At 60.6% G+C, this 26,478-nt stretch overlaps 3 protein-coding genes and 1 long non-coding RNA gene across 11 annotated transcripts; 3 read left to right on the plus strand and 1 right to left on the minus strand.

Annotated features, from left to right (window-relative positions):
• Positions 1–264: 264 nt before the first annotated feature.
• SIRT6 (sirtuin 6) lies at positions 265–8,718 on the minus strand. The gene is made up of 8 exons (XM_049808278.1): positions 8,588–8,718; positions 7,323–7,450; positions 6,772–6,954; positions 3,639–3,698; positions 2,949–3,044; positions 2,018–2,098; positions 1,535–1,658; positions 265–773 (listed from the first exon to the last, which is right to left on the minus strand). The coding sequence occupies exons 1-8, from the start codon at positions 8,651–8,653 to the stop codon at positions 438–440; spliced, it is 1,074 nt and encodes a 357-aa protein (XP_049664235.1). The 5' UTR covers positions 8,654–8,718; the 3' UTR covers positions 265–437.
• An 89-nt stretch (positions 8,719–8,807) lies between these two features.
• Positions 8,808–18,651, plus strand: ANKRD24 (ankyrin repeat domain 24). Of its 2 annotated transcripts, none has more exons than XM_049808259.1 (19): positions 8,808–10,800; positions 11,918–12,048; positions 12,149–12,237; positions 12,563–12,627; positions 12,866–12,923; positions 13,004–13,074; positions 13,318–13,424; positions 13,511–13,698; positions 14,311–14,339; positions 14,504–14,596; positions 15,123–15,227; positions 15,345–15,389; positions 15,511–15,609; positions 15,683–15,755; positions 15,877–15,998; positions 16,069–17,325; positions 17,852–17,989; positions 18,084–18,149; positions 18,328–18,651. In XM_049808259.1, exons 1-19 carry the CDS (start codon positions 10,732–10,734, stop codon positions 18,403–18,405), a joined length of 2,883 nt encoding a protein of 960 aa, XP_049664216.1. In that variant the 5' UTR covers positions 8,808–10,731; the 3' UTR covers positions 18,406–18,651. The 2 variants fall into 2 exon arrangements, with proteins under 2 accessions (XP_049664216.1, XP_049664217.1); XM_049808260.1 differs by having other exon boundaries at positions 8,808–9,446.
• On the plus strand, positions 18,418–22,099 carry EBI3 (Epstein-Barr virus induced 3). The gene is given in 8 exon segments (XM_049808381.1): positions 18,418–18,433; positions 19,591–19,803; positions 20,510–20,595; positions 20,597–20,735; positions 20,841–20,958; positions 21,079–21,251; positions 21,566–21,729; positions 21,868–22,099. Coding segments are annotated over 8 exon segments (1,062 nt in total). The 3' UTR covers positions 22,021–22,099.
• A 650-nt stretch (positions 22,100–22,749) lies between these two features.
• Positions 22,750–25,462, plus strand: LOC126041906 (uncharacterized). Of its 7 annotated transcripts, none has more exons than XR_007507018.1 (4): positions 22,750–22,803; positions 23,414–23,650; positions 23,842–23,968; positions 24,125–24,638. It is a non-coding gene; the product is annotated as an uncharacterized LOC126041906 (long non-coding RNA). The 7 variants fall into 7 exon arrangements; XR_007507021.1 differs by having other exon boundaries at positions 23,414–23,514; XR_007507017.1 differs by lacking the exon at positions 22,750–22,803 and adding an exon at positions 25,198–25,462 and having other exon boundaries at positions 23,193–23,650; positions 24,125–24,375.
• The last annotated feature ends 1,016 nt before the right edge of the window (positions 25,463–26,478 follow it).

Raw genomic sequence — 26,478 nt, forward strand, 5'->3', positions numbered from 1 at the left:
AGTCCCCTTCCCTTCCACAACCCAGCGACATCCCCCAGATCACCAGCACGCACAGGACGGGCTCAGCGGGCAGATCTCAGCCAGGAGATCTCAGCAGCTCATCCCAACCACTGCCCAGCCCCAGCTTCATCTGAGATGGCATCGGCTGCCCCAGTGATCCCCTTGTGTCACCGCCCCAGCGCCGAGTATCCTCATCCCTCTACCTCTCCGAGGTCTGCTGGACCCCACAACCATCTCCTTGCAGAGAGGGAATTAGATGCTCGGTCTGTTTCAAGCAGGCAACACCCTCCTGGGCCGGTGGGTGCAGCTGCGCCGACACACGATTCGAGTGTATTTAATACTTACATAAAAAAAGGGACAAAGTTTAAGGGTATAAAAAAAAGTCGGTAGGAAAAGCGGCACAGACGAGTGTCTAGACAGACAGGGAATAGTCTGGGTCAGGTGAGGAGAGGCTCCACCTTCATCTTCTTCACCGCCGTTGGCCCCATGTCCGGGCTGGGACAGTCCTGCTTCAGACTGTCACGGCGCTCTACCAGCGTGGTCCCAAGGTCAGGGCACAGCCCACCCGTGCCGTTGTGCTGGGAGAGGGGGTCCTCCTTCAGCACCCCGTGAGCCCCAGGGTCAAATTTGAAGAGCTGTTCGGGCTTGGTGAGCTCAGCGCTTTCCACCACCACCGGCCCTGTCCACTCCGGGACCTCCAGCCCCAAGTGCTTCATCAGCTTCGTCATGACATCATCGACGTAGGCGTGAATGCGCAGGTCGGCCTGTCTGTCCTAGGGCAAGCGAGGGCAAGCACAGTGTTAGGGGACAAACAGCATGTGCAGGGACAAACGTCCCCTCCCAGGGAGCGCATAGGGACAAGGCCTGGGTGATGGCTCAGCTGCACGCAGGCTCCAGGGCTCCCGTCCCTGAGACATCATCCCCAGCGGAACACGAGCTGACCCCATCTGGCACTGCTCCCCGGCTACGCCGCGGGCTGACAGGGCTCTTATCGGGGTGCGGGCAGGCAGTTGCACCTCGAAACACAGCCCAGAGACGGGGACATGGATGCAGAGCCGGACTAGGGAGACCAGGACAGAGTGGGACAGGGACAAGGGAGCTCTAATGACATCCCAGAACCCCCCCAGCTCTGGTTATTTCAAAGACTTTGGACAATTAGAGCACCAAACCCAGGGCTGAACATGAACCGAACTCCTCTGCCCCATGGCATGGGTTACGTGTGTGCGGTTATTTCACCGGACTATAATTCACCCGAGAATACATCAGGCTTTGGGCTGAGTTTTTATTCTGTTCTTAAGATTTACCTTCCATTTCTAGGTGCTTATCGGGAGTTGCAGGTTTAAACCCTCCAACAAGGGAAGCCCAGCCTGTTTGCTTGCTACACGAGGCCACTCTTCTATCTGGCTGCCTGGAGGGGACGATGTGCAGGGACTGACCTGACCTGTGACAGGGCTGACACAAGTGACGCGAGGGGAAAGGAGCAATGCAGAGCAAATTGCTCTGAGTGCAGAGCAGCGAGGACGCTCTCACTCACGTGTTTGGTTGCTTGTAGGTTGACTATGACCAGCTTCCCTCCTCTCTTCTTTGTGATCAGCGGGAGGTTGCCACTGGGTTTGATCTGCAGAGAGGTCCCCAGAGTGACCGAGAGATCAGCTTTCCTGCAGGGAAAAGACAAAACATCCAGAACAGAGAAAAAGCTGTGGCTGTTTTCAGGCTGCTTCTCCTCCCCTGCTCCAGTGTGGACTCTACAAGCTTCCCAGCCGGGAAGCAAAGCTGTGGCCAGAATTTGCAGTGGTTTCCTCTCGGCCACTTTCTGGTGAGAAGGCTGGGCGTTGCTGTGCTGTGGGTACAGCCTCAGGGCTGCGAGGCACAAAAACACGATGAACAAAGCCAGGCAGGGTGAGCCCAAGAGCCGCTGTGGTATGGGCAGAGGACAGGGAGCCTGGGTAGCCTCCTGGAGCACCGCGAGCCGCAGGTGTCAGCAGCTGCCATGGTGTGAAGAGCCCAAGTGCAGTACCTGCAGGCTTCGTCCGCCAGCGTGAGGTCGCGGTCAGGCAGAGAATCTTCCCAGTCCAGAATAGTGTCTCTTAACTTCCCTCTAGAAAACACACACAGGGACCATGGTTTCCCCCTGCCAGGCAGGAACAGGCAGCAGAGCTGCCCTGGGAGAGGGGACAGTGACCCAGATCCTGTCCCACCCTCCCTGGCCCAGCACTGCGAAGGGACAGAGAGAGCCCAGACAAGCCGAGGGGACTCACTGGCAAGTGAGGGAAGGCACGGAATTCACCTGCGTGAGGAACTTTGTGGCTGGTGCTGCAACGCCACCAAAGCCCCAGCTGTTTTGCTGTCCCAGTTCAGAGCTGGGATGTGCCTTTCGCTCCCCAATATCAGAGCTGAGCCAGCAGAGCTCTGCCCCACGGCCCGGAGCCCCTGGCTCTGCTGTGCCGGCTCTGCAGCCAGCGTGGATGAGAAAAGCAGCTGGGCTGGGCCCGGTGAGCTGGGGTGAGGAAGCACAAAGGGCATGTGGAGCGTTTTGATGCCACATCACCTCAGGGTACCTCCAGACGCAGAGCTGGAAACACTGTCTATGCTTCCCTACTGAAGGCAAGAAGCACCAGGGCAGTGCAGTGGCCGTATCCTGCTGGAGAGGAAGGGGCTCTCTAGAGCTGCCATCCCACAGCAGGGCATTCTCCAGCACTGGGATATGCTCAGAGTATCAGCGTGGGGAGAACCCCACCGAGGAGGCTGGGACTCCTTGGAGATGCGGGTCCTATCTGGGCCCTTGGAGATCTCTCCTACGCCCTCTGCTTCTTCACCTGAGCTGGAGGGACTGTCGGCCCAGGCCTGCAAAGCCAAGTCTGCGCACGAGAGCCGCTCGCTTGGGTGAACGGGTCCCTGCCACCCGACATCCCCTCGGGAGCCCCCATCCAGCATCCCAGTAGACATACCTGCAGGCCCGCAGCCCGCGGGCTTTGGTGACGCTGCACAACCTGCCCGTTGGCTTCAGCCCCATGCTGCCCACGACTGTGTCCCGCACGTACTGCCTGCAAGAGAAACGGTGCCAATTCAGGGCCAAACACGCAGGGAGGTGGCACCTGCTGTGAAATGCCCCCTCCCGGCCCCGATATGGCACACCTCACACCACAGACCCTGCACTGGAGGAAGGAGGTGATGGCTTAGAGCCACAAGCAATTGACTGGAGCACCTCAGTCCTTCATCGATCTCTGCCTGCGTCTCTAACCAGGCACTGCTGACAGCAGCTCTGACCAACAGCCCCAGAGGTCTGCCACAAACCAGGATGGAAAACCCAGCTTGTAGCAACCTCCTCTCCTCTCTCCAGCTGTCAGGCACAGACCCTGCTGCAGGCAGCCCTGCTGGCACATCCGCCTTGCCACGAGGAGCAGGATTTGCCGAGGGCCTCCCAGAGGCAACAAAGAATTCCCAAAATGTTCCTTTCCCACCATTTGACAGGGTTTAGGATTCAGACAGACAGATCTGTCCGTGACCCCACACACACTGTGCTACCGACCTGCGAGGTAGACAGACCCACAGCATGTGCAGGGCCTCCATCATTCCCTGGGGACAGCAACAAAACCCCCACCCCGCTGACACTCTCCCCAGGCTCAGGGCTCACATACTTGCCGCATTTCACGCACTCTTCCACAAACATGTTCCCATGGAGCTCAGCCAACTTGTCCCTGCAGGAGAAATGGCAGAGGTGAGATGGGGAGGGGTGGAGAGCCCTGGGGCAACAGGGAAAGCTGCCCAAAACCCCCCTCCTCACCAGGGGCCCTGCACCTCAAGGGCTTCCCCGCTTTCCGGCTCTGCCGGATCAGATCTGCCAGGTGATGTGGGGTCGCAGGGACCCTCTGCCATGGCCTGGAGACAATGCACCAGCACAGGGTCAGCACTGAGGGGAATTATATTAGTTATAGACAAATACGGCTGCATTACTCTGATGGCACCAGAGTCTGGCAGGCTCTGGGGGCACTGGGTGCCACAAAATGACCTGGCCTTGCTGCCAGAAGGCAGTTGGTCCAGCGGAGAAGAGTGTTGGTCCGGCCACGGAGTGCTGGGACTTCCCTGTGCCAGGCGTGGCCATCCCATGCAGGGCAAGCAGGCGCTGGCAAAACCATGGCACACTGAGCACTGCTTTGTAGATTTAACACAAGAAATACTGTTCTTAATGCAAGAAATACTGTTCAAAGGGAGTTGGGACAGAGCTGTGCCTCTCGTGGGGCAGGGGAGACCCAGGGGGCATGTTCAGATCCTGGCGAGAGACCTTCCATGCCACCGTTTCATCACCATCACGAAAGCACTACGCTATGGCCACCACAATTGGGACTAAGGGGAGGGACGGCATGTCCTGGCTTTTAAATTTTAAATGCTTCCATTTGCAGCACCATTTCTAGTCCCTGTTCTGATTCAGCCCCAAATCTCAGCACCTGGTAGTAACCAGGCTCTTTGCTTTTCTCAGCACTTACTGGTTCTCTCCGCCCTTGCACAGTTCCAGCCCTTTGCCACTTGCTTTGAGTAAAACTCCCCTCGAGCCCAGCAGCAGCCTCGAAGCGCAGAAGCTAGAGGAAAACAAGGCCGCACTCTCCCTATGTTTCTACAAGCCCCATGGTGACTGGGAACCTCCTCCAGGGTGGATGGAGACAGGACTGACTTGATATCCCCCATTTTGGCCCCAGTTCAGCGGCACTTACTTAAGCACATGCTTCGCTTGGGTGGAAATGCTGTGCTAAACCAGAGCAGGAGCCAGTGGCACTAGGCTACAGGGAGCGCAGCTGAGTTCTGGTCATTATTTCCTATTCTTTTTCCCATGGTTGTTTAGTTTAAAAAGGCAAACGTGGTGCCAGGAGCAGGAACCAGGACTCAGGGCTTTTAATATTAGAAAATACCCCCTGGAGGCAGCTCTCTGCTCAGCCAGTGACGGCTGAAGACATTTGTGAGACACATCTCCAAGGTCCCATTCATGCTCCTCATTCTCATTCCAACTCCTTCATTTCACTTTCTTACTTGAATTCAGCTGCTTTCCCCTTCCCTTTCCAGGCAGCTCCAAGCAGTTTGCCTCACAAGACATCAGTCCTTGGTCTTAAGGGCTGGAAATGGGTTTTATAACAGGCTGAAGTTCCCTGAAGGCAAAAGAGCCTGTTGCCGCAAGTGCTAATGGAAAGGCAGGTTCCTTTGAGGACATCTTTGAAACAGCCACTGCGATGCTAAATGCACTTCAGTCCCCACCCACGCAGGGAGTGGGGATCTTGCACTCCCGGCTCCCACACGTTGCAGTTCCCCACCGAGGGAACATGGCTATGCAGGATCCCTGGCCTCATTGCAGCGGGCAAGGAAATCAGAGACCACAGCCAGTAAGTCAGACCACTTCCAACTGTGGGACTCTCTGTCTCACCGCCCTTGTAGTTTTGCAAATTTATTGAGAGGCAAAATACTTTTTAAGGCTATCTTGGGCCCAGGCATGTTTCATCACTGGGGCAGCACCGCCTCTATTTTCTCTCAAGAAATTCAATTTAAGCAAACTGTAAAACAGCACAAGATCCAGTGCTCTGAGACAGCTCTAGCAATGCTGGTAAAACAGGGCAACATGCATCTCTGTGAGCAGCAGGAGCAGTTTCAGGTGCTCTTGTTCTCCCTCTTGTCCCTTCACCCCTCCGGACGGGTACAGAGGCAGTGGAAAGGACCATATAGCCTGAGCACAGCTCTCAGCCCAGTTCCCAGGAGCACGTGCCCTACTTGAAGCTGATGTCTCACTCCCTGGGCCACGAGCCCTGTTCTGGTTTTAGCTGGGGTAGAGTTAATTTTCTTTCTAGTAGCTAGTGTAGTGCTATGTTTTGGATTCTGTATGAGAAGAATGTTGATAACACACTGATGTTTTCAGTTGTTGCTAAGTAATATTTATACCAAGCCAAGGATTTTTCAGCTTCTCATGCCCAGCCAGCAAGGAGGCTGGAGGGGCACAAGAAGTTGGGAGGGGACACAGCCAGGACAGCTGACCCAAACTGGCCAAAGGGGCTCCATACCATGTGATGTCATGCTCAGTATATAAACTGGAGGGAGTCAGCCTGGGAAGGATCACTGCTCGGAAACTAACAAGGCATCTGTCAGTGAGTGGTGAGCAATTGCATTGTGCATCACTCGTTTTGTACGTTCCAATTGTTTTATTATTATTATTTTAATTTTATTATTTTTATTATTATGATTATTATTTTCTTCCTTTTTGTCCTATTAAACTGTTCTTATCTCAACCCATGAATTTTACTTTTTTCCCCCGATTCTCTCCTTCATCCCACTGGGGGCGGGGGGGGGCGGAAATTGAGTGAGCGGCTGCGTGGTGTTAAGTTGCCAGCTGGGGTTAAATCACAAACAAGCCCCCAGGCAGCCACGAAGTGCAGCTACATCCACTCAGCTGATGGGTGGTAACATGCAACAGCCCAACACCTCGACCTGTTAATTTCTTTTGCGAACAAAAGGCTTCTGGGTGTACTTCTAGAGAGCATCAACTGAGGCTGACTTAATTTCATCACGCTCTGAATTATTACCATAATCTCTCTTTAAATTCAAGCTGGTTTACATACCCCTTCTCACACCAGCACATCCCAGTTTCCACTCCCCCTATCAGTGGGCAGACAGAAATCAAGCCCCAGCATCAAACGCTTGCGTGTGAGGCCACGCTGATCAGGCAGCAAGAACAGCCATGTGGCAGTGGCTGGGAAAGGCACGAGGAACCTGGAGACAGGGCGGGAGAGGCAGTACCGTGGGAATCCTGAACGCACGTGAAGGCCGTCCACATTCTGGCTGACCAGGAATTTCAGGATGCCAACTCTCTGCAGCCCCAGCAGCGCCATGTGAGTCTTGGAGGGCCTGGCATTCTCAAAGGTGGTGTCAAATTTGGGGGAGAGCCCCTTCTCTTCCATAGTCCAGACACCATTGGGCCCCCTGTAGCAATGGGGACAGAAAGAGTGAGAATTGAGAGCTCAGGCTCTAAGAGGACAGTTGTAAATGCACCACAAGCCCTGTCAAGGGAGGATGAGCAAGGCACTGCTACATGAAGGTCATGGGTCACCAGCGATTTTTATCGTTGATGCAAGCGGAGCGCCCGTGGGGCTTCTGTGCATACGCCTTAACATCAAATGGGTGTGCAAGAGGGAGAGGGTGTTTTCAGCTGGATCCAGGACCAGACAGGAGGGATGGAGCAGGACTGGCTAGGGTAGCAGGAAGCACAGTCCAGACCTTTACAAGATGTGAGATGGACTGGGAGGAGGTGCCATCCTCCCAACCCCTCGCCTGCTGCCCAACACCCTTACCTGAAGTCAGGAATCCCTGAGGCGGTGCTGATTCCAGCCCCCGTGTGAAACACTACATTGGAGGAACTCCTGATCAAGTCTGCCAGCTCCCGCACCTTCCTCTCCAGTTCCTCCGGCGGGTCAAAAATCTGAGCAGAAGAGACAAACCACCACGGGAATGGAAAGATGCAGGGATAGATCCTACACACTTCCTGTCAAAAGGCCCAGTAAACCACAATTCTTTCTTATCCACGAAAGGAAAGATTTTGCATTCCTTAATGGCAAAAGCATTTAATCAGAGAGAAATAGCATTGCATAAACCATCTCCATGCAGGGTAAGGGCTTAAAACACCTAATGCAGACGAGGGTATTTATTGCTCTCCCTGACAGGCAGCTGATACCCCAACAAGTGGCTGGGCTCCAGGGCGCTGCCAGGCAGCGGGAGGACAGGAACAAACCCTGTGCCACCCCGCGTGTGCTCAACTCCAGCTGTCACCAGCACAGCCACCGGCTCTGCGGACAGGACAGGGCCAAGGGACGGCGAAACGCACGGAAAGCCATGGAGGTGGGGGATGCTGGATGGGACCGTGTCCCCACCTGGCTTTCTGGCACGGGCGCAGGATTTCATTTCGGTGAGATGCTTCTCCAGCCCGGTCGCCTTTGGGAAAGGGACTGAGGACAGGCCCCTGTGTGTCCCTGTCCCCTCACCCCAAAACCTGTTTTAAGCTTCCTGAGTAGCGCTGGGGGCATGGGGCTGGGATCACCACCCACCCCCTGGGGAATACAAAGGGTCCCCATATAGCTGGGAGCCCCTGTTGGAGGGGGGGCACAAAACAGGGGAGAGTGCTGGGCCTGGAGGACAACGACAACGAGGGAGCCATGGGGCTGGGGGGGGGGGGGGGGCACGGAGGGAGCCGTAGGGTGGGCCTGGGGGGGACACGGGGGCAGCCGTGGGGTGGGCCGGAGAGGGACACGGGGGCAGCCGTGGGGTGGACCTGGGGGACACACGGAGAGAGCCGTGGGGTGAGCCGGAGGAGGGCACGGAGGGAGCCGTTGGGTGGGCCTGGGGGGACACGGAGGGAGCCGTGGGGTGGGCCGGAGGGGGACACGGGGGGAGCCGTGGGGTGGGCCGGAGGGGGACACGGGGGGAGCCGTGGGGTGGGCCTGGCGGGACACAAAGGGGTCCCCGGTAGTGGGTTCCCTCCCGGGAGACACCCACGGGGCCGAGGCCCCGGTTGCCACGGCAACCCGCCAGGCCGGAGCAGGCCCCACCGCGCCGCGCTCACCTCGGGGAGGCCGCACTTGCCCTTGTCCGAGTAGGGCGAGAGCCCGGCCGCGTAATTCACCGCCATGGCCCGCCCCGGCCGCCCGAGCGCGCATTGTTGCCAGCGCCGCGGCCGGGCGGAAGCGCGCAGGGAGGCCGCGGGGGGGAGGGGAGGGCGGTGCGCATGCGCGGGCACGCCCGTGGGGCGTGGGCGTCGCCGCCGCCATCTTTGTGCCGGGCAAGAAGGAGGGCAGGGCGAGGTGGGGGGGTTGGTTGTCCTCATCTTGTCAAGCCCGGACTGGTCTTCCCCCCTCCCCTGGCTTCCAGGGCTGTGAGAAGGGGCAGGGGGGAGGAGAAGCAGGGCAGGGGGTGCTAGCAAGGGCATGGATGCCGGGGAAGGGCAGGGGTCAGGGTCCAGCCATGCCCCTCACCACCTGCAGCCCCAGACTCCTGAGAGGGCCGAGGGGCCTGACCTTGCTGCCCTCAGACCCCCCAGCTCGCCCTCTGGGCCTGCTATGCCATGTCCTCTCGCCTCTCTGTGCCTGGGTATTTCAGGGGTGCAAGCAGACACCCCCCCACCCCAAGCAGGGCTTATCCCCCCCTCCCTGCACCGGCTGCCCCAGCGCTGCCAGCTGTAACCGCAGCCGCTGCCAGGCCGTAACCCAACTCCCTCACGTCTGGTCCCCCGCCTCTCCGGGTGCTGAGGCTGGTGGGGAGACGGCAGGCGAGGACGGGGCTCTGGGAGCAGCGGGTCTGGGGGTGGCTGAGCTGATATTGGTGGGGAAGAGACCCTTGAGCACGGCTGTCCCCCATCTGGATGCCACGGGGCTGAGGCTGGAGCCGTCATGAAGAGCCTGAAGGCCAAGTTCAAGAAAGCAGACGTGAGTGCCATCCCCAGGGACCTGGGGACGCGGGGACTTGCCTGGGGATGTCCACGGGGACATGGGGACCTGCCCTGGGATGACCCAAGTTTCACAGGGAGACAGGAACCTGCCCTGGAATGTCCACGGGGACACGGGGACCTGCCCCGGGATGTCCCAAATTTCACAGGGATGTGAGGATATGGGGATCTTCCCCCGGATGTCCCCAGTGTCACAGGGACATGGCAACCTGCCCTGGGACATGGGCTGGCTGCTCACCATGGGGATGGCAGCCCCATGGAGGTTGGCACTGGCACCCTGGTTGGTAGGATCAAGCTCCCGGTGTACCCAAGGGTGCTCCCAGGGCCATTGTTGGGAACAGGGCAGAGCAAAGGAAAAAAGGCAGCAGCAGGGAGAGGGAAGCAGGTCCCAGGTCCCTGCGCTGTCCCCTTCTTGGGGATGGCTGCCAGCTTTCCAGCTGTCGCAGCCAGTGGAACCAGCATGTCGATGCTCCTCAATTATTCAGCACCAGCCTGGCATGGGGCCACAGGCTCTCGCCATCCTCCACATGGGGCAGAGGGTGACAGTGCTGTCCCCAATGCCTATGGCAGCACTGGGTGGACATGTACACTGGGGACACGTGGTCACAGGTTGAAGTCCCTCACCTGGAGCCTGTGGACCTGCCCTGCTCAGGGTGGTCTGTACCTCAGTTTCCCCACACTGACCTGGACACTTCTGTGAGTGTGAAAGGGTGAGAGGCTCCTGCTGTCCTGCTGCCCCCAGGGCTCTTCCAGGACAGCTGCCTGGGGATCCTTTCCATTTTGGGGTTCCCTCCTTGAGGGGAGTTTGCCAAGCCCCCAAGATGCAGACAGGGAGTCCTGCCCCTCCGTTGACCCCAGGGCAGGGGGTCCCATGTCCCCCTCTTTGGGGAGTAGGATCTTGGTGGCAGGAGGATGCTCAACCCCTTTGTTTGGGGGTGCATTGCTGCCTCACCTTGGGGTGGGAAAGCTTCACCCCACCCCAACCCCTCACACTTTAACTGGGACCAGCCTGTGTCCTGCTCCCTGACTGGGACCTTGGTACCTGCTCGTGGCAGGGATGCGGGGATGCCTGAAGCTCTGGATGCTGAGGAGGGAGGGAAGGAGGGAAAGAAGGAGGGACGGAGGGATGGAGGGAGGCGGATCCTGGCTCCCACTGCGGCAGGACCCGGCCCCCGCCCGGGCAGCGATGCTGGACCGAGCTGGGGTCTGGGGTCCACGGCCTGGAGCCCCAGCCTGCCCTCGCCCAGGCGGGGGGCAAGGGATGCATGGCTGCCCGCCGCCTCCTCCTCAACACCATGAAGCAGATCTGCCTCTGTGCTGCTGCCTCCTTCGCGGTACGTCCCTGTCCTCCATCTCCGGTCCCCTTTGGTCACGTCCTCTGGGGTAAGCCGTGTCACCCCCACCCCACCTGGCCGCCCTCCATCCCCATCCCCATCCCCATCCTGGGGCTCGGCTGCGTCCTCTCCATCCTGCTTTGTCCTTGCATGACAAGGGGGGGGGGGGGGGGGGGGGGCGGGCACCACCCTCCCAGTTTGCCCAATAACCCTGAGAAATTGGTTTATTCCCTGCCCCTGGATGGGGTCCACTGGACCCGCAGGGCTGAAGGGTCTTGCAGGGGCACCAGGTGGGCACACTGGCACAGGTCCTGTGCCTGGCACTGGGCACCAGGCTGGCGAGGGCCAGGATGCAAGCAGCTCCCGAAAGGTGACATCCATTTCCTGCCACCGCGGCCGCAGCGAGCTCCGGTTTGTCGTCACAGGCTGCGGGGTGAACCCAGGGCTTTCCGTGCTGGTCCTGTCCCACTGTGTGTTGCTCCCTTGGGATGGGGATGTGTGGGACCACTGGGTCAGCAAGTCCTCACCCAGCCCCAATCCTGCACAGGGCTGGGGACAGCATTGTGCCCCATATATCCCAGGGAGGCTGGAGCCATCCCAGGGGACCTGCTCTCACTGCCAACAGTGCTCACCCTGGCTTGGTCCCTTCCTTGGTGGGGAGCAAAGCAGGGCTGTGAACAGGTTCAGTGGGGACACCTGGGCAGGGATGGGGCTCAGGCACCTCATGGGTGCTGGCTGTGTTTAGCATTGGGGTCAAACCCTGGGGTAGGGGCAACCAGGCAGTGTCAGCTTGTTCCCAAATCCTAGCCAGTCACAGCCTGGCTCATCCACAGCTAAACTGGGGCAGTTCTGTAGATCTCCTGGTCTGTGAGCTGCAAACTGGGTGGGGGCTGAAGAGGATCCTCACCCCAGGCAGCTGTCCCAGCTAAACCCTCCATACCTGGGGGCCAGGCACCACAGCACCCAGGAAAGGGGTTTGCCCAGAGATGGCCACCCAAGGGATAGGGATGGGTGGAAGACAGCAGGGGTAGGGATGAGGACAGGCACCTGAGCCTAGCCCAGCACCTCTCCCTGGGGACAGCCCACCCATCACAGCCTCCTCCTGGCTTCATTGCAGAGCCAGGACTGGACCAAGAATGATGAGAAGCTCCTGCAAGCTGTGGATTACAATGATGCCGGGAGGGTGACATCTCTCCTCGTCCGCAAGGGCCTGGTCCCCACCAAGCTGGACTCAGAGGGCAAATCTGCGTAAGTGCTGACCCACGTCCCTGGGACACCGGGGACACAGGGCTGGGGACAAGGCTGGAGGCCAGGGACATGAGTCCAACAGCCCATGGTCTTGCTGCAGGTTCCACCTGGCCGCCATGCGGGGGAACGTGGACTGCCTTGAAGCCATGCTGGCTCACGGTGTGGATGCCATGACCAAGGATAGCTCGGGTGAGGGCATGGCTGCCACGGGCCCCTGGCTAACGCCCTGGACCACCCAGGGCCACCGGTGCTCCTTAGTTGTTCCCACCCTGCCAGCAGTTGAGGCTGAGGGGACAGAGGTGATGGCCACACCTGTGGCGGCTGTAAATTGTCCCAGCTTCCTAGGGGAACTCAAGCACTGACTGATGGTGCTCCTGGGGATGTCCCCTTCCTATTCAGCCCCAGTCCAGCAGATCCTTCTGTGTGCCCATCTGTCTGTCTGTCACCCAGCTGGTCCCTTCTGCCACAGACCCATTGTCTGTTCTCTGACCCGTCTATCTGTCCCTCTCCCCAGGTTACACTGCCCTGCATCTGGCATCCAAGCATGGCCACCCACAGTGTGTCAGCAAGCTGTTGCAGGTACTGGGGCTGGGAGCACAGTGCTGCAAGGGAGGGAGGGTGCTGTGCCAGTGAGGTGTCCTCTCTGTCCTTGAACTCCCTTCTGTCACCAGTGGTGGTGATTGGCACGGTGGTTCTTGGCACTGTGTGGTGCTGCCTGGCACCCACCCATCCCTCCACCATGCCAAGGAGCCACATCCGCTCGAGCAGTCTATCTGTCTGTCCCCTGTCCTCTTGTAACCCAGGCTCTCTCCCTCAGGCCTCCTGCCCTGTGGACGTGGCCGACGGCAGCGGCCGAACAGCGCTGCACCACGCAGGTGAGTGGGGACAGTGCCAGCCCCGTCCTGCTCATGTCCCCGTGGAAGGCAGAGTGCTCAGCCTCTGTCCTTCTCCCCAGCGGTCAGTGGCTGCATCTCGTGCTCAGAGATCCTCTGTGATTTCAAGGCTCCCTTGAACATCAAGGACAAGGTGAGATCCCTCTGCTCTTCACCCTGCCGTGCTGCGCAGTGCAGCAAGGGGCTGGGCTGGGGCTGCCTCTGAAATGCAGCAGCTTCTGGGGTGGAATGCAGCAGCTGGCAGTACCTTGGGTTCCTGGGGTGAAAACACACCATGAAGTGGGATGTGGAAATCTGGGAGATAAGAGGAGCAGGGTACCCCATGGGGAAATCTGAGCCTCGTCTGCAAATCCTCACCCAACCCGACCTTGCCCAGGATGGCTCCACGCCGCTGATCCTTGCTGCCAAGATGAGCCACTCAGAGCTGTGCCGGTACCTGCTGCACCGCGGCGCGGCTGTCAACAGCCGGGACTTGCAGGGGAGGTGAGTCTGCACTGGTGGGGACTGGGGATGGACAGCGAGACAGAGGGAATGGGCCCCTTCACCTCTGCTCTCACCACTCTGCTCAGGACAGCCTTGATGCTGGCCTGCGAGAATGGCAGTGTGGAGACAGTGGAGGTGCTCGTCAACGCTGGTGCCCGGGTGGCCGTGGTGGACTCCACAGGTCATGATGCCACACACTACAGCCTGGCCACGGGCAACGCTCTTATCCAGCACTTCCTGCAAGAAGCTGCTCCACGCCAGTCCTGGGCCAGTGGTAAGGCAGCCATGCCATCCTGGTGCTCCTTGTCCACAGGGGATGGACCCACAGGGGTGTTTTCACCCTGCAGGGTGCTTTGGGGCAGAGCTGTCTCTAACCCATGGCTGGAAGAGGCTGAGCAAGGATTGGGAGCATATGTCCCCTTTTCCCATGCGCTGGGGGTGCCTTCGCCCATGCTGTTGCCGGCCAAGGGCTGGGAGGTGGTGCTGAGCCTTGGTTGCCTGTCTGTGTCTGCACATGCTTGCGTGTACATGTTCACACATGTTAACAAGCATGGGGGAATAAGTGCATGTGTGTATCAGCCAGTGTGTTTGTACATGTCTGTGTGTGGCTGTCTGCGTGCATGTGCCTCCCCGTGTCCACACATGGGTGTGCACCCCTGTGACTACACATCCATGTATATCCCCATATTTGTCTGTCTGCGTGTATGCCTTATATGCACATGTGGCCCCTGGGCACGTGTGTGTGTGTTTGTGCCCCTTGAGTGCCCACCCCTGTATGAGCACATGCAGGGGTGCCCCTGCACCCATGTGGGCTCTGCCTGCTGTGCCCACCCCCACGATCCCCTAAACCTCCTGAATTTCTCTTTCTTCCTGCTCTGCCCCACAGAAGAGGAGTCAACTGAGCAGACGTCCCAGGTAAGGGCCTGCCTGTCTGCCCACCTCTCATCAGGGCTGGCCTGGCCTCAGCTTCTGGGGTGGGGGATCCCCAGGAGCCCTGGGGCTCTCCAAGGTGGCGATGGGTCAGGAAGGAGGAAAGCCACTTTATATGTAATGTCCTCTCTACCCTCGTGTCTCTGCAGACGTCTTCACCCAGCCAGTTATCCGTCAGGGAGAAGAGCAGCACCCCAAGGAAGAGGAAAGCCCCTCTGCCTCCCCTGGGCACCCCCAGCCAAGTGAGAGAGGGGTCCCCCTTAGCTCCACATGTCCGCACCCAGCTTGGCAGGCGCAGGGTAGCCAAACTATGGCTGGCTCAGGCAAACTTCTCCAGCTTTGCCTGCCCCTTCAGTGGAAGTGATGCTCACAGGCTGGCCTGAGCTGCAGTGGAGGCTTCATCCCCACTCCCGGGGTGCATGCAGCACCCCAGGCCCCAAGCACATACTGTTGGCAGGGCAGAGGCTATCAGCCCCTGTCTATCCACCCTGTGGGCCCGAAACACCCCTCACCTGGGGGGCTGTGCTGGCACTGGGGGGTCCATGCCCTGCCAGAGCCTTTCCTTCTCTCTCTGGTGTCAAAAAGCACCCTGCACACCCCAGAGTGTGGCTTGCTCATGGGGGCACATGGTGCCTGGAGAGCTGCCGCTGACCCTGGCTGGGCTCAGCCTGCCGCAGCCCCCCTGGTGAGGATGAGCAGGAGGGGGCCGACAGCGCGGAGGGGGCTGGCAGTGCCTGGCACTGAAGCTTGGCAGCTGTTCATCTGCAGGAGGACCGGGATGCCTACGAGGAGATTGTGCGGCTGCGGCAGGAGCGGGCCCAGTTCTTGCAAAAGATCCGGGGCTTGGAGCAACAAGAGAAGCAGAGACGGGAGGTACCAGTGAGCCGCAGGGTCACTGGGGAGATGCCACCACATCCCTTGGGAGCGGAGGGGACAGGAGGGATGGGGACAGCATTTATCCCTCCCTGTTTTCTCTTTGTGTCCTGCTAGCGGGCAGAGCTGGATGAGGGCTCCTTGCGCTCCATGGAGAAGCAGGTGAGGCCCGCGAAGAGGTCATGGGTGCCCTCAGCTCTCTTGAGGGGTCCTGGTGCTTCGGGATGCTATTGGGATTCCGGTGGGAGCGAAGGGGACCTCATGCCTGTGTCCTGCCCCACAGATCCAGGAGCTGGAGGAGCGGCTGGCGGCGCGGGATGGTGAGAAGGAGCGGCTGGGCAAGGAGGTGGAGGCTCTGCGGAGCCGCTTGTCCTCACTGGAGGTAGGTGCAGGTAGCAGCTGGCAGTGCCAGGGGCTGGGGTGTGTGGGGGCTGACCACCACTCTGCACCTCCAGAATGAGAAGGAGAACACGAGCTATGACATCGAGACACTGCAGGATGAGGAGGGAGACCCGCTTGAGTTCCCAGGTAGGTCCCTGCTGGCCTCCCGAGGTCCCTATGGGGCTGGGCAGCCCTTGGGGAGGTGGCACCCTGCAGCAGGGAATGGGGGCATGTGTGGGCATGGCACCGGAGTCCCTGCGCCCCACAGGGGCAGAGCTGCTGCTCTCCAAGAAGACACTGAGCCCCTCGGCCGAGGAGCTGCTGGCCACGCTGCAGGGGCAGGTGCAGTCCCTCACCGTGCAGAACAAGGAGCTGAGGGAGAAAATACAGGCAAGTCTCCATCTGTCAGTCTGTCCCTCCCTGCCTCTGGCCCCTGGTGGCTTCACCATCTCCTTGGCAGGTGCTGGAGAACTACGAGCGGGACGAGAGCAACCCGTCCACCCCAGGGGACTTCGTGCCCGCCAGCCTCTACAATGCCCTCCAGCGTGAGCTGGAGCAGTTGCGGGCGCAGTGCTTGGAGTCACCGCGGGGCACGGATACAAGGGACGAGGCCAGTGGTCAGCCGGAGAGGCAGACTGGTGCCTCGGAGCAAACCCCGGAGCAAATCGGGGAGGGAAGTACAGCGCAGCGGCTTGCCGAGGAGCCAGCCTGGACCTGGGGCGAGTGCAAGGCGGCGCTGGGCGAGCTGCGGGTGCCACATGCGCAGACCTCCTCCTCGGCGGCTGAGCGGAAGGCCGGCGCTGAGCTGGCAGAGGCCCGGGCAGCCCTGCGGCAGGCACAGGCGGCACTGGAGGAGCGGGAGCAGCGGGTGAAGGAGCTGCAGGCACGTTTGGACACCGGCACGGAGGCGGCGGAGGCGACGGCCTCCCTGGGAGCCTCCCTGGAGGAGGCATCGAGGGAGAAGGAGGCCTTGCTGGAGCGCTGCGGCCGGGCAGAGGCGGAGGCGGAGGCCCTGCGGCGGGAGCTGGAGGCCAAGACGCGGGACTGGCGGGCGGCCGGCGGCCCGGAGCCAGAGCCGGGGGTGCTGGAGCGACGGGTGGCGGAGCTAGTGCAGCAACACGAGGAGGTGACGGCCCAGCTGGGGCAGCTGCGGGAGACGCTGGGTCGCAGGGAAGCCGAGCTGGGCACCCTGCGGGAGCAGCTGGCCGCCCGGCCGGTGGGGCGTCGGGAGCACGAGGAGGCCCTGGCACGGCTGCGGCAGGCGCAAGCGGAGGCGGAAGGCCGGGTGCCGCAGGAGGAGCACGCCCGGGCCACGGCGGCGCTGGAGGAGCAGGCGCAGGCGCTGCGGGAGCGGGCGGCCCGGCTGGAGGCGGCAGCGGAGGCCAAGGGGCGCGAGGCCGCCCGGCTGGAGGCCGAACTGGCGGCGGCGGTGCCGCGGGGAGAGCACGAGGCGGCGCAGGCGGGACTGCGGGCCGAGGCGGCGGCGCTGGCCCAGCGGCTGGACGAGCTCTCGCGGCGGCACGAGAAGACGTGTGAGGAGGTGTTTCGGGTGCAGCGGCAGGCCCTCTTCATGAAGAGCGAGCGGCAGGCAGCAGAGGAGCGCCTGGCCGCCGCGCAGAAGCAGCTGGCGGAGGCGCAGGACGAGGCGCGGCGGCTGCGGGAGCTCCATGGCCACGCCGAGGACTCGGCACGGCTGGTCAGGGACAGGGACAGGAAGGTAGGGGACAGGGAGGAGGTGTTTGGGGGTTAGCGAGGGGCTCCTGGGTGGAGGAAATGGGTGGCCCGGGTGCTGCTCGGGTGAGCTGAGCTGGCCGGCTCGCAGGGGAGATGCGCTCGGAAACGTGCACATGCGTGTGTACACAGATGTGTGTACGTGTGTACATGCACACATGCATATACGTGCATACGTGGACATGCATGTGCACGCACAAGCGCGCGTGCCTGCACACACTTGCACGTGCCTGCACATACGTGCACCCTTGCACACATAAGAGTGAACACAGACACACGCGCAGCCCCACGTGCGGACTTGCCACTCTCCCAGCTGTTCCCCTTTTTTCCTCCCCAAGCTGAGACTGAAACTGGGGACAGAAGGGGTGGGGTGGGAAAGCCCCAGCTCTGCCCCTGCCTGGGCGCAGGGGCCACCCCAGGGGTGGGTGGCAGCAGGCACGGCCATGCGTGGACCCCAGGGGAGTTGGGGCTGAGGGGTCCCTGCCTCTCTATAACCTCTGTGCTCTGTGCAGATCACTGAGCTCTCTAAGGAGGTCTTCAGGCTGAAGGAAGCCCTGAACGCCCTCCCCGAGTCCCGGGAACCACCGCAGTCACCCCCCAACACTGCTGCGCTCCAGGCCAGGATCCGTGCGCTGGAGGAGAAGCTGGCGGTGGGTAGTGGGGGGTCTTGTGGCAGTCACTTGGTGGGTTCTGGACTTCCACAAGCCCCCGGCCCCATGCTCAAACCCACTCGCTCTCTTGCAGGAGACAGAAATGCGGCACAGCAAGGTGGTGACACTGTACCGGAGCCACCTGCTCTATGCAGTGCAGGTGAGATGGGGATGTGGCCGTGGGGGAATTGGGGACACCGGGGCACCAGCCAGCCACACATCGGTGCCCGTATGCATGTGGGAGGCAGCAAGGGTGCCAACCCATGGGTGCATGGGCCACGCACAGAGACTCCCTGATGTCCCCTCTGATGTCCCCACCAATATCCCCTTTACCCCAGGGCCACATGGATGAGGACGTGCAGAGACTCCTGTGCCAGATCCTGAAGATGCAGCGGCTGCAGGAGCAGGGCAGATGAGTCCCTGCCACCATGGCAGTGCCGCAGGGTTTGGTGGCGCAGCCAGTGACACAGCTGGGGGGCCAGGCCCGTGATAGCACCTTCTGTGCCCCTTTGCTTCTCCGGGCAGCACCCTGTCACTGCCACACGCACCCCCACACCCACCCAGCCCTGGGGGGCCTGTGCCAGCCCCCCTGCTGCCCCACGCGCCCCAGCACAGCAGCAATAAAGTATTTATACTCACATCAACGGGACAGCTCGTTTCTGGGGTGACAAGGGTGGGCACAGGGACACAGATGCTGGGGGCTGGGGGTTAGGTTGGCAGAGCTGGGGATGGTAGGGGATCGGTGCCATCGTCTCCTCCAGCACCGATGTCCCCAGATGGGAGCAGGTGACCGTGAAGGAAGCGGGGCGGTGGCATGGGAAGGGTTGAAACTCTTGGCCAGAGCCAAAACCGTGTTCCTGTGGGTCCGGGGCAGGCAGAGGCCCCGTGCGTGGGAATCCCTGTGGAGCCACACTGGGCGGCGGGTCCCCACTGGGGACGGTGTTTCCTGCGCGAGGAAGTGGGCTGAGGCAGACTGGGGCTGCGGCTTCCCGCACGGGTAGTGGCAGAGCCTCTGGTCCCAGATGTCTGGCTCTGCTGCGGTGAACGTGACAGGGGACAGGGCTCCCCATGGGGCTGGGGGCTTAGGGGGGGGTGTTGGGGGCTTAAGGGTGGCCCCACAGCACCTTGTCTATGGTATGGGGAAAGCCAAGCTGAGCCAGCCCGCAGCCAGGGTGGGCAATGACAAAGGCAGGATCGGTCCCTGTGGTGCTGGGCTTGGTCACAGCAGGGAATTCAGCTCAGCCCCCAGGCTGGGTTTTGGGAGGGGTGTCTCTGTGAGGGACAGTCCCTCCCCAGATCCCCTGGGAGGTGGGGGCCATCCAAGTGCGCTGGCCCCTTCCCTGGCCAAGGCCCAGAGTGACTCGAAACCCCAATTCCGGGCACGGGACCGCAGGGGCGGCTGCAGGTCCCCGTGGGAAACCCCGGTCACACAGGGTACTTTCGCTCCCGCCTCCGCCCCCTCCTCCTTCCTGGCAGCAGGATCTGGCCACTGCGGCGAGAAACCATCCCCTGTCCATAGGGTGTGCGGCAAGGCCAGAGGGGAAACTGAGGCACGGCACTGTGGGGTGGAGCGGAGACGGGTTTGAACCCCTGGCTTTAAGGCCATGTCCCTGGACCACCTGGGGACCTGTGGCCTTGGTGTCCCTGCTGTCCCCTGCCCTGGGGTTTGACCATCCTGCCTGTCCCCACAGGTCTCTGGAACCAGGCAGCTCCGCTGAGTCTTCCTGACATGAAGTGGCTTTGGGTGGTGGCTTTTGTGGCACCCACCTGCACCATTCCCTACAACGGCACGGCAGGCAGCACTGGGGACAGAGGTATGGGGGCATGCGGGACTGGGGATGGAAGGACTGGGGCAGCTGGGATGGAGGTATGGGGGGAGCTCGGGGGACAGGTAGGCTGGGGACAGAGGTATGGGGGACTGGGGAGGGATTGGGGGGCTGGGATGGAGGTTGGGAGGAGCGGGGCGGGGGGCTGGGGGCAGAGGTATGGGGGCATGCAGGACCGGTGATAGAGGGACCAGGGGTCTGGAATGGAGGTATGGGGGAATCTGGGGCTACTAGAGACAGCAGGACTGGGCAGACTGGGAGCACTGGGGATGGAGATGGAGGGAGCAGGGATGGAGGTTATAGGGGCATCGGGGGTATTGGGGACACTGAGGGGGTACTGGGGACACTGAGGGGACTGAAGACAGCCTTAAGGAGTATCTAAGGATAGAGGTATAGGGACATTGGAGGGATTGGGAATATGGGGGGACTGGTGATGGAGGAATAGGGACACTGGGGACACGAAGGGACCAAGGACAGAGGCACAAGAGCTGGGGGCGTTGGGGAGGGAGGGGCACCAGGCTGCTGGAACAGAGTTGGGGGGCCCAGGGAGGCACAGACCCTTCCTGCCCCAGCATCACCCCCTACCCCTCCCTCCTGTGGCGTGTCCCCTTGACTCCCCTGCCGGGGACTACAGGGGGGACATGCGGGGGTTGCCCCAGGGGATGCACCCCATGCCCACTGCCATGTCCCTCAGGCCACTGCACCCTGCAGCATGGCACCCTGGGCACCGAGGTGCTGCTGCGGTGCCCGGCCGCAGCGGAGGGGCCGGCTGAGTGGCGCTGGGGGGGGGACTGTCCTGGGAACGTATCCTGCACCGGGGCTGGCCCTCCCCAACGCCAGCCTGGTGCACGAAGGCCACTACAGCTGCCACCACCCTGGCACCGGCGAGACCTGGGCAACCATCTGCCTGCGGCTGGGCTGTGAGTGACCCTACACACCCCCCCCACCCCCCCGTGACCCCTGCTGCTGGCTGGGGGGTCCCCTGGGGAGGCTGGCAGTGGGGTGACAACTGTCTCCCGCCCCAGATCCCCCTGCACTGCCTGCTGTCGAGTGCTGGGCCATCAGCTATCCGCAGGCAGTGAACTGCTCCTGGGTCCTGAACCCCGAGCCGCTGCTGGACACTGACTTCGTGGCCACGTACAGGTCAGTGGGGGGGCCCCTGAGCTCCGGCTGAGCCCCCCCCTCCCGTGCCTGTGTCACACGTGGGGCTGCAGGCAGGGCAGCCTGCCCCTCGCCCAGCTCCCCTCCCCGTCCCGCCCCCAGGCACGGCGTGTGGGGGGCCACAGAGATGGGCGAGTGCGTCCGCACAGGGCCACAGAGCTGCTCCTTCGGGGACATACAGATGTTCTCCCTCACCCCCTACGTGGTGAACGTAACGGCCGTGAACCCCCTGGGCACTGCGTCCAGACTCCTGCCTTTCCTCCTGGAGAACGTCAGTGAGTGCTGCTGGGACGGGCCTGGGTCCCCACAGACCCCTCGCACTCAATCCCCCACCTCCCAAGCAGCATTCCGCGCCTGGGTCTAATCCAGCCCTGGGGCTTCCTTTGGGCCTTTCCCCTCCGGTTTCCTCCCCTGCTTGGGATGCGGAAACATCAGTGCAATGATTTGCCGGGTCTCGGGCCGCCTCCGCAGCCAGAATTGCGCAGCTCAGTCAACGGGGCTGGGGGACACGTCATCGCTGTCCCCAGCGGCCCCATGCTAGATCCCCCAGCCGGCACCTCATGCCTTCGTTGTCTCCCTGCTTCGTTAGTAAAGCCGGACCCCCCCGAAGACCTGCGGGTCTCCCCCATCCCTGGGGAGACCAAGAAGCTGCTGCTGGAGTGGAGCCCACCAGGGTCTTGGCCCTTCCCGGAGTACTTCCCGCTGAAGTATCGCATCCGTTATGCCCGGGGGGAGAGCTCTGTCACCAAAACGGTACTGCCCACCCCCCCGCTGCATCCCCCACCCTCCCACAGGGGGTAAACTGAGGCAGAGCTGAAGGATGCGTCCTCGAGCAAGGCTGTGTCCTGGCCCCCTGGCCCACGGGTGTCCCTAACCTCGCTCTACCCTTAGATTGGGCCATACGAGCAGACATCTTACACCCTGACGGGAGTGCGACCCGGGACCCTCCACCGCATCCAGGTGGCCGCCAAGGACTTCACGGACTCCGGGGAGTTCAGCGCCTGGAGCTTGCCGGCCTCAGGGACGCCCTGGATGGAGCCATGACAGGCAGAACAGGGCCAGCGTCCCCTTCCCCATCCTGCTCCTCTCCCTTGTCCTACCGAGGGACCCCGCGTGCCCTTTGTCCTCGTGCTCCCAGCAGCGTGGAGCCACCAGAACTGGAGGGACCTGCCAGAAACTGGCAATAAAACAGCTTGAGGCTCTGATGTCCATCCTGCTTTTGTAATGTTCTCCACGAAGCAGCCGAGCTGCCCCTGGGGAGGGTCCCTTTGTTGTCTGCGAGGCCGGACAGGGCCAGCCCGGCCCTGGCCATGGGCAGAGGCGAGGAAACCAGCCCCGATCACCTCAACTGGTCCATATGGCCCAGACTGGGCCCTGTGGAGGGTCCAGACCAGTCACTTTGCCTGCACCCCCCCCCCCCCCCCCCCCCCCCAAGGCTGTGGCTGGTCTCTGTGGCCTCAGCTGGTCCCTGGGACCCCGCCACGGCCCAGACTGCCCCCCCCCAGGCCTGCACGGCCCCCGTGGCCCCTCTCCATGGTCTGGGTTCTTCTCTGGGACGCCCGCAGGGCCCGGCGACCTCCCGGGGTCCGGCTCTCACCCCCGGAACCTCTTTTCGGGTCACCGCGGGCGTGCGGACTCCTTGGAGGAGAGCACTCCTCGCTGACGGACGGCAGAGACAGCCAGTAGCAGACGAGAATCCGCCGGCTTGTGGCCTGCCTCACCAATGAGCGGCGGAGGAGGGCGGGGCTATTTCCAGGAAGTGGAGGATCTCAGCGGGGCTGAAGGGGGTGGTGGTGTGCGGCCATGTCGGAGCGGGAGGTGTTGGACGTGAGCTGGGGGGGTACCCTGGTCGCTGTGGGGGGGTATAGAGGCCGGGGATGCTGGGGGGCCCCTGCTCGTTGTGGAGGGGTCCCCAAGCTGAGGGAATCTTCAGCGCTTCCCAGGTTGGAGGCGTTCCTGATGGCTGTAGGGGGGGGGGTTCCTAGGCTGAAGGTGGGCCTTGGGGGGGGCTCTGATGGATTGAGAGGGGGCCCGCAGGCCGGGAAGGGTAGCTGGTGGGTGTAGGGGGTCTCAGGCTGATCGTGGGTCCCAGACTGGGGGCGGAGAGGGGGGGGCGGCTGGGCTGGGGCGCCTTGCAGCATTGGCAGGGGCTGCCTGGGCAAGCGGGTTAGGCCCTAAAATCATGGGGGGGCTGGCTGGGGGGGGGTTAAGCCAAGGGCTCGGGGAGAGGCAGACACCTCTGCCAGGACCTGGCAGGGGGTGGTGGATGGGGCGTTTGGCCCCTGAGAGCATACCCGGTTATTGGGGACGCTGGTGCCTGCTGCGTGGAGCTGATCCCTCAGGCTGATGTGGCAGCTGGGAGCCTGCCTGCCAGGGTTCACGCTGCTCTGGGTGACTCTGCGCCCAGCACACACGCATCTCTGCTTTGTCTCTGTAGAAATACTACCCGCCAGACTTCGATCCTGCTAAGATCCCAGACCTCAAACTCCCAAAGGACCGACAGTATGTGGTGTGGCTGATGGCCCCCTTCAACATGCGGTGAGAGGGGCTGTGCTGGTCAGAAGGAAGAAGCTGTAGAAGAGAAGAGTTTGTTTTGGAATTGTTTCACCTCCATGCGCTGCGGCGTAGCTGCTGCTAGCAGCTGTTAGAGGTGACGCAGACCAGAAGGAAAGGGGTGAGGGAGAGGGAAGAAATGCTGTGGGTGATTTGGGGGCTCTTTGAAGAGTAGGTACTGAATTTCCAAAGGCGAAAATAACCATTGCTCAGAATCTGGGCTGACACAGCCTGAAAAATCACTTGGACTTTTATTGGTCTGTTTGTTCTCTTCTTTTGATGTGTTATGGACTTCTCTTTCTTCTTTTTTAGTTGCAGGACGTGTGGTGAATACATCTCTAAGGGGAAGAAATGCCCATAAGGAGACTGTTCAGAATGAGGTGTACTTGGGACTTCCCATCTTCCGCTTCTACGGTGCCCGGCAGAGATCACTTTCAAGGTGAAGTATTTTCTGTGTTTTCTGGGGAGGCTGCACGGTCTGCAAACTCAACTGAGCCTGGAAGCACGCGATCTACCCATACCTCATGGGAAAGAGGTGTCCTAGCAAAGACTGAGTCTAAGCATTTGCTTTTTGGTGTTTCTTCCCTTTTTGTAGAGGTTCATAGTGCTGAAGTGTCTCGCCCAGCTGCAGGCAGGGAGCGGCAGCGCATCAGCTGGAGGAGAATGAAGGGAACGTGGGTGCCGAGGTCTGCCCTGCGATGTGAGTGAAATTGGGAAACGTTCGCCTGGAGCTACGGAAGTGGTGACAGGATGGCTGTGTTGCCGAAAAACTCGGAATAAAGAACTTATCAACACCAATTTAGTGTAGATAAGCAGACACTTCTTTATTGACGGCTGGGTGCGTGGGTGAGTCCTCTCAAAAAAACCACGCACACCTGAACACTAAAATCATACACCTTATATTAAACTTATTCATTCATATTCATTAGGTTTCTGAGAAAGGTTATACATATACATTAGATTTCTGGGAAGTTATTAGTATATACAAATGTCCTTCTACGCAGGCGTGGTGAAGCCTCTGGTGGTCTTCAGAAGCCCTCTGGTGGTCTTCTGTAGTCTTCCTCACTTTGTCCGATAGTTGACCTCCCGGGTGATTCTGCACAGTACGATTTTCGCCATCATATATTAGATTTACATAAAAGTACATTCAATGTTAATTCTTGAATTTTAACGTTTCTAGTGATTGGTCCTCAGTCACACCATCTTATTAATATTCTTATGTTCAAACAATCATTGGTTAATTTCACTTAACTCTACTGATTGGAATCCTCGATAATTAGATTGAGGTGGGAAGGGTAAGGGTTTTCCAAGCAGCAAACTGGTGTCCATAACGGTTTCCTTAGTTTCTTAAAACAAAACACTACAAATCCACAAATCTTTGCCAAAGTCTCTGTGGTTAAATGATTTTAAAAAATACTTGAATTCTTATGGTTACACATAATACATTTTCTAAAGTTCCTGAGTTCCTATGACTATATTTCAAACTTAACACTCCCATGGTTAAATATATAGAGTGAAATAGATATGTATAGTTTTGTTAAAATATTTCTTATAATTCTACATTCCTATTAAAATTAAATATGATTAATTCTAACTAATAACAAATCGGTAACAGCTGGAGCAAAGTTGTCCCAATACAATAACGTTGCTGTCCTGCATTTTCCTTAGACCTTGAGAACACCGTGGAGCACAGAGCCACTCGGAACTTGCAAGCTGAGAAAGTCTTGGAGGAAGAGGAGAAGATGATGCAGGAGGAGAGGGGGAAAGGAGGAGAGAAACAATCCCCGGAAAAAAAAAAAAAAATCCCCAGAGTGCTATGAAGGGCAGCAGGACCCTGCCCTGGACCCGTTAAGCCCGGCCCCAGCCCCGGGGTCTCTGGAGGAAGGCAGGGCAGCCCGTGGAGGCCGGCCCCAGCCCGGGGTGTCTCTGCGGAGGGCGGCAGGGCAGCCTGCGGGGCCCGGCCCGGCCCGGTCCCGGGGCTCTGGGGGTCCCGGTGCTGCGCCCCCGCCCCCCTCGTGGTGTGGTGCGGCGCGGCCGCTAGGCGGCGCTGTTCGCACATGCGCAACGCCAGCGGCGAAGCCGGCCGGGGGTTTCCCGCCGTTCCGCCGCGGTACGGGCGCTTTGCGCATGCGCGGTGTCGGCTGCGCGCGCTCTGCCGCCCTCGGGTGGTGGGGGTCCAGCAGCGCGGGCAGCCCCGACGACGCATGCGCAGTGCGGTCCGGCGGCTGGGGGGGGGCGCGGAGGTGGCGGCCCTCAGGCTCCCGCATGCGCAGTGCAGCGCCATGTTGGGCTCCTGGGAATGGCGGGAGCTGTAGTCTTCTGGCACTGGGCTTCCACGATGCCGTAGAGCGTCGCACGCCATCTCGGGAGCTGTAGTCTTTGGCGTAGCCTTCTTCGAACTCCTCTTGTTCCTTCAGATTCCCTCCCCAGGCCCTCATTTTTGTCTCTGAGCTGCCTTTTGTCCTTCTGGCCCCTTCAGGACCTCCCTACTTCTGTCACAAGTCCTGCTGAGTTCTTTGTGCCCCACTGACATCTTTTATCCCTTTGGATCCCTCTTGTTCCCTCAGAACGCCTCCCGAGGTCTTTTTTTTTTGTGTGTCCCGCAGCAGTTTTCATCCCCTGTGCTATCTAGAATGACTGTTCACTCCTTTGCCCTGTGATGTGTCCCCAGGCAAGGGAAGGTGAGGGGCCACCAACAGCTTTCAGTCCCGGCCACTTCTGTGTGGGAGCCCTGGATGGTGGGTCTCCGTTTTGGACCCACGCTCTGGCGAGAGCGATGGGCTTGGTGAGGGTGAGGATTCGGTGGTAGAGCAACCACAGAGCCCCGCAAGCACCCTCACCCCAGCACAGCCCTTTTCCAGGGTGCTGACCTCCAATGTTCCCCAGGGATTTTACCAGGGCACAGACATGGCCCTGCTGCCCTCCAGAGAGCCCCAGGGCCTTTGCTGG

This window comes from Accipiter gentilis, chromosome 8 (assembly GCF_929443795.1).
Source record: "Accipiter gentilis chromosome 8, bAccGen1.1, whole genome shotgun sequence".
Taxonomy (NCBI): domain Eukaryota; kingdom Metazoa; phylum Chordata; class Aves; order Accipitriformes; family Accipitridae; genus Astur; species Astur gentilis.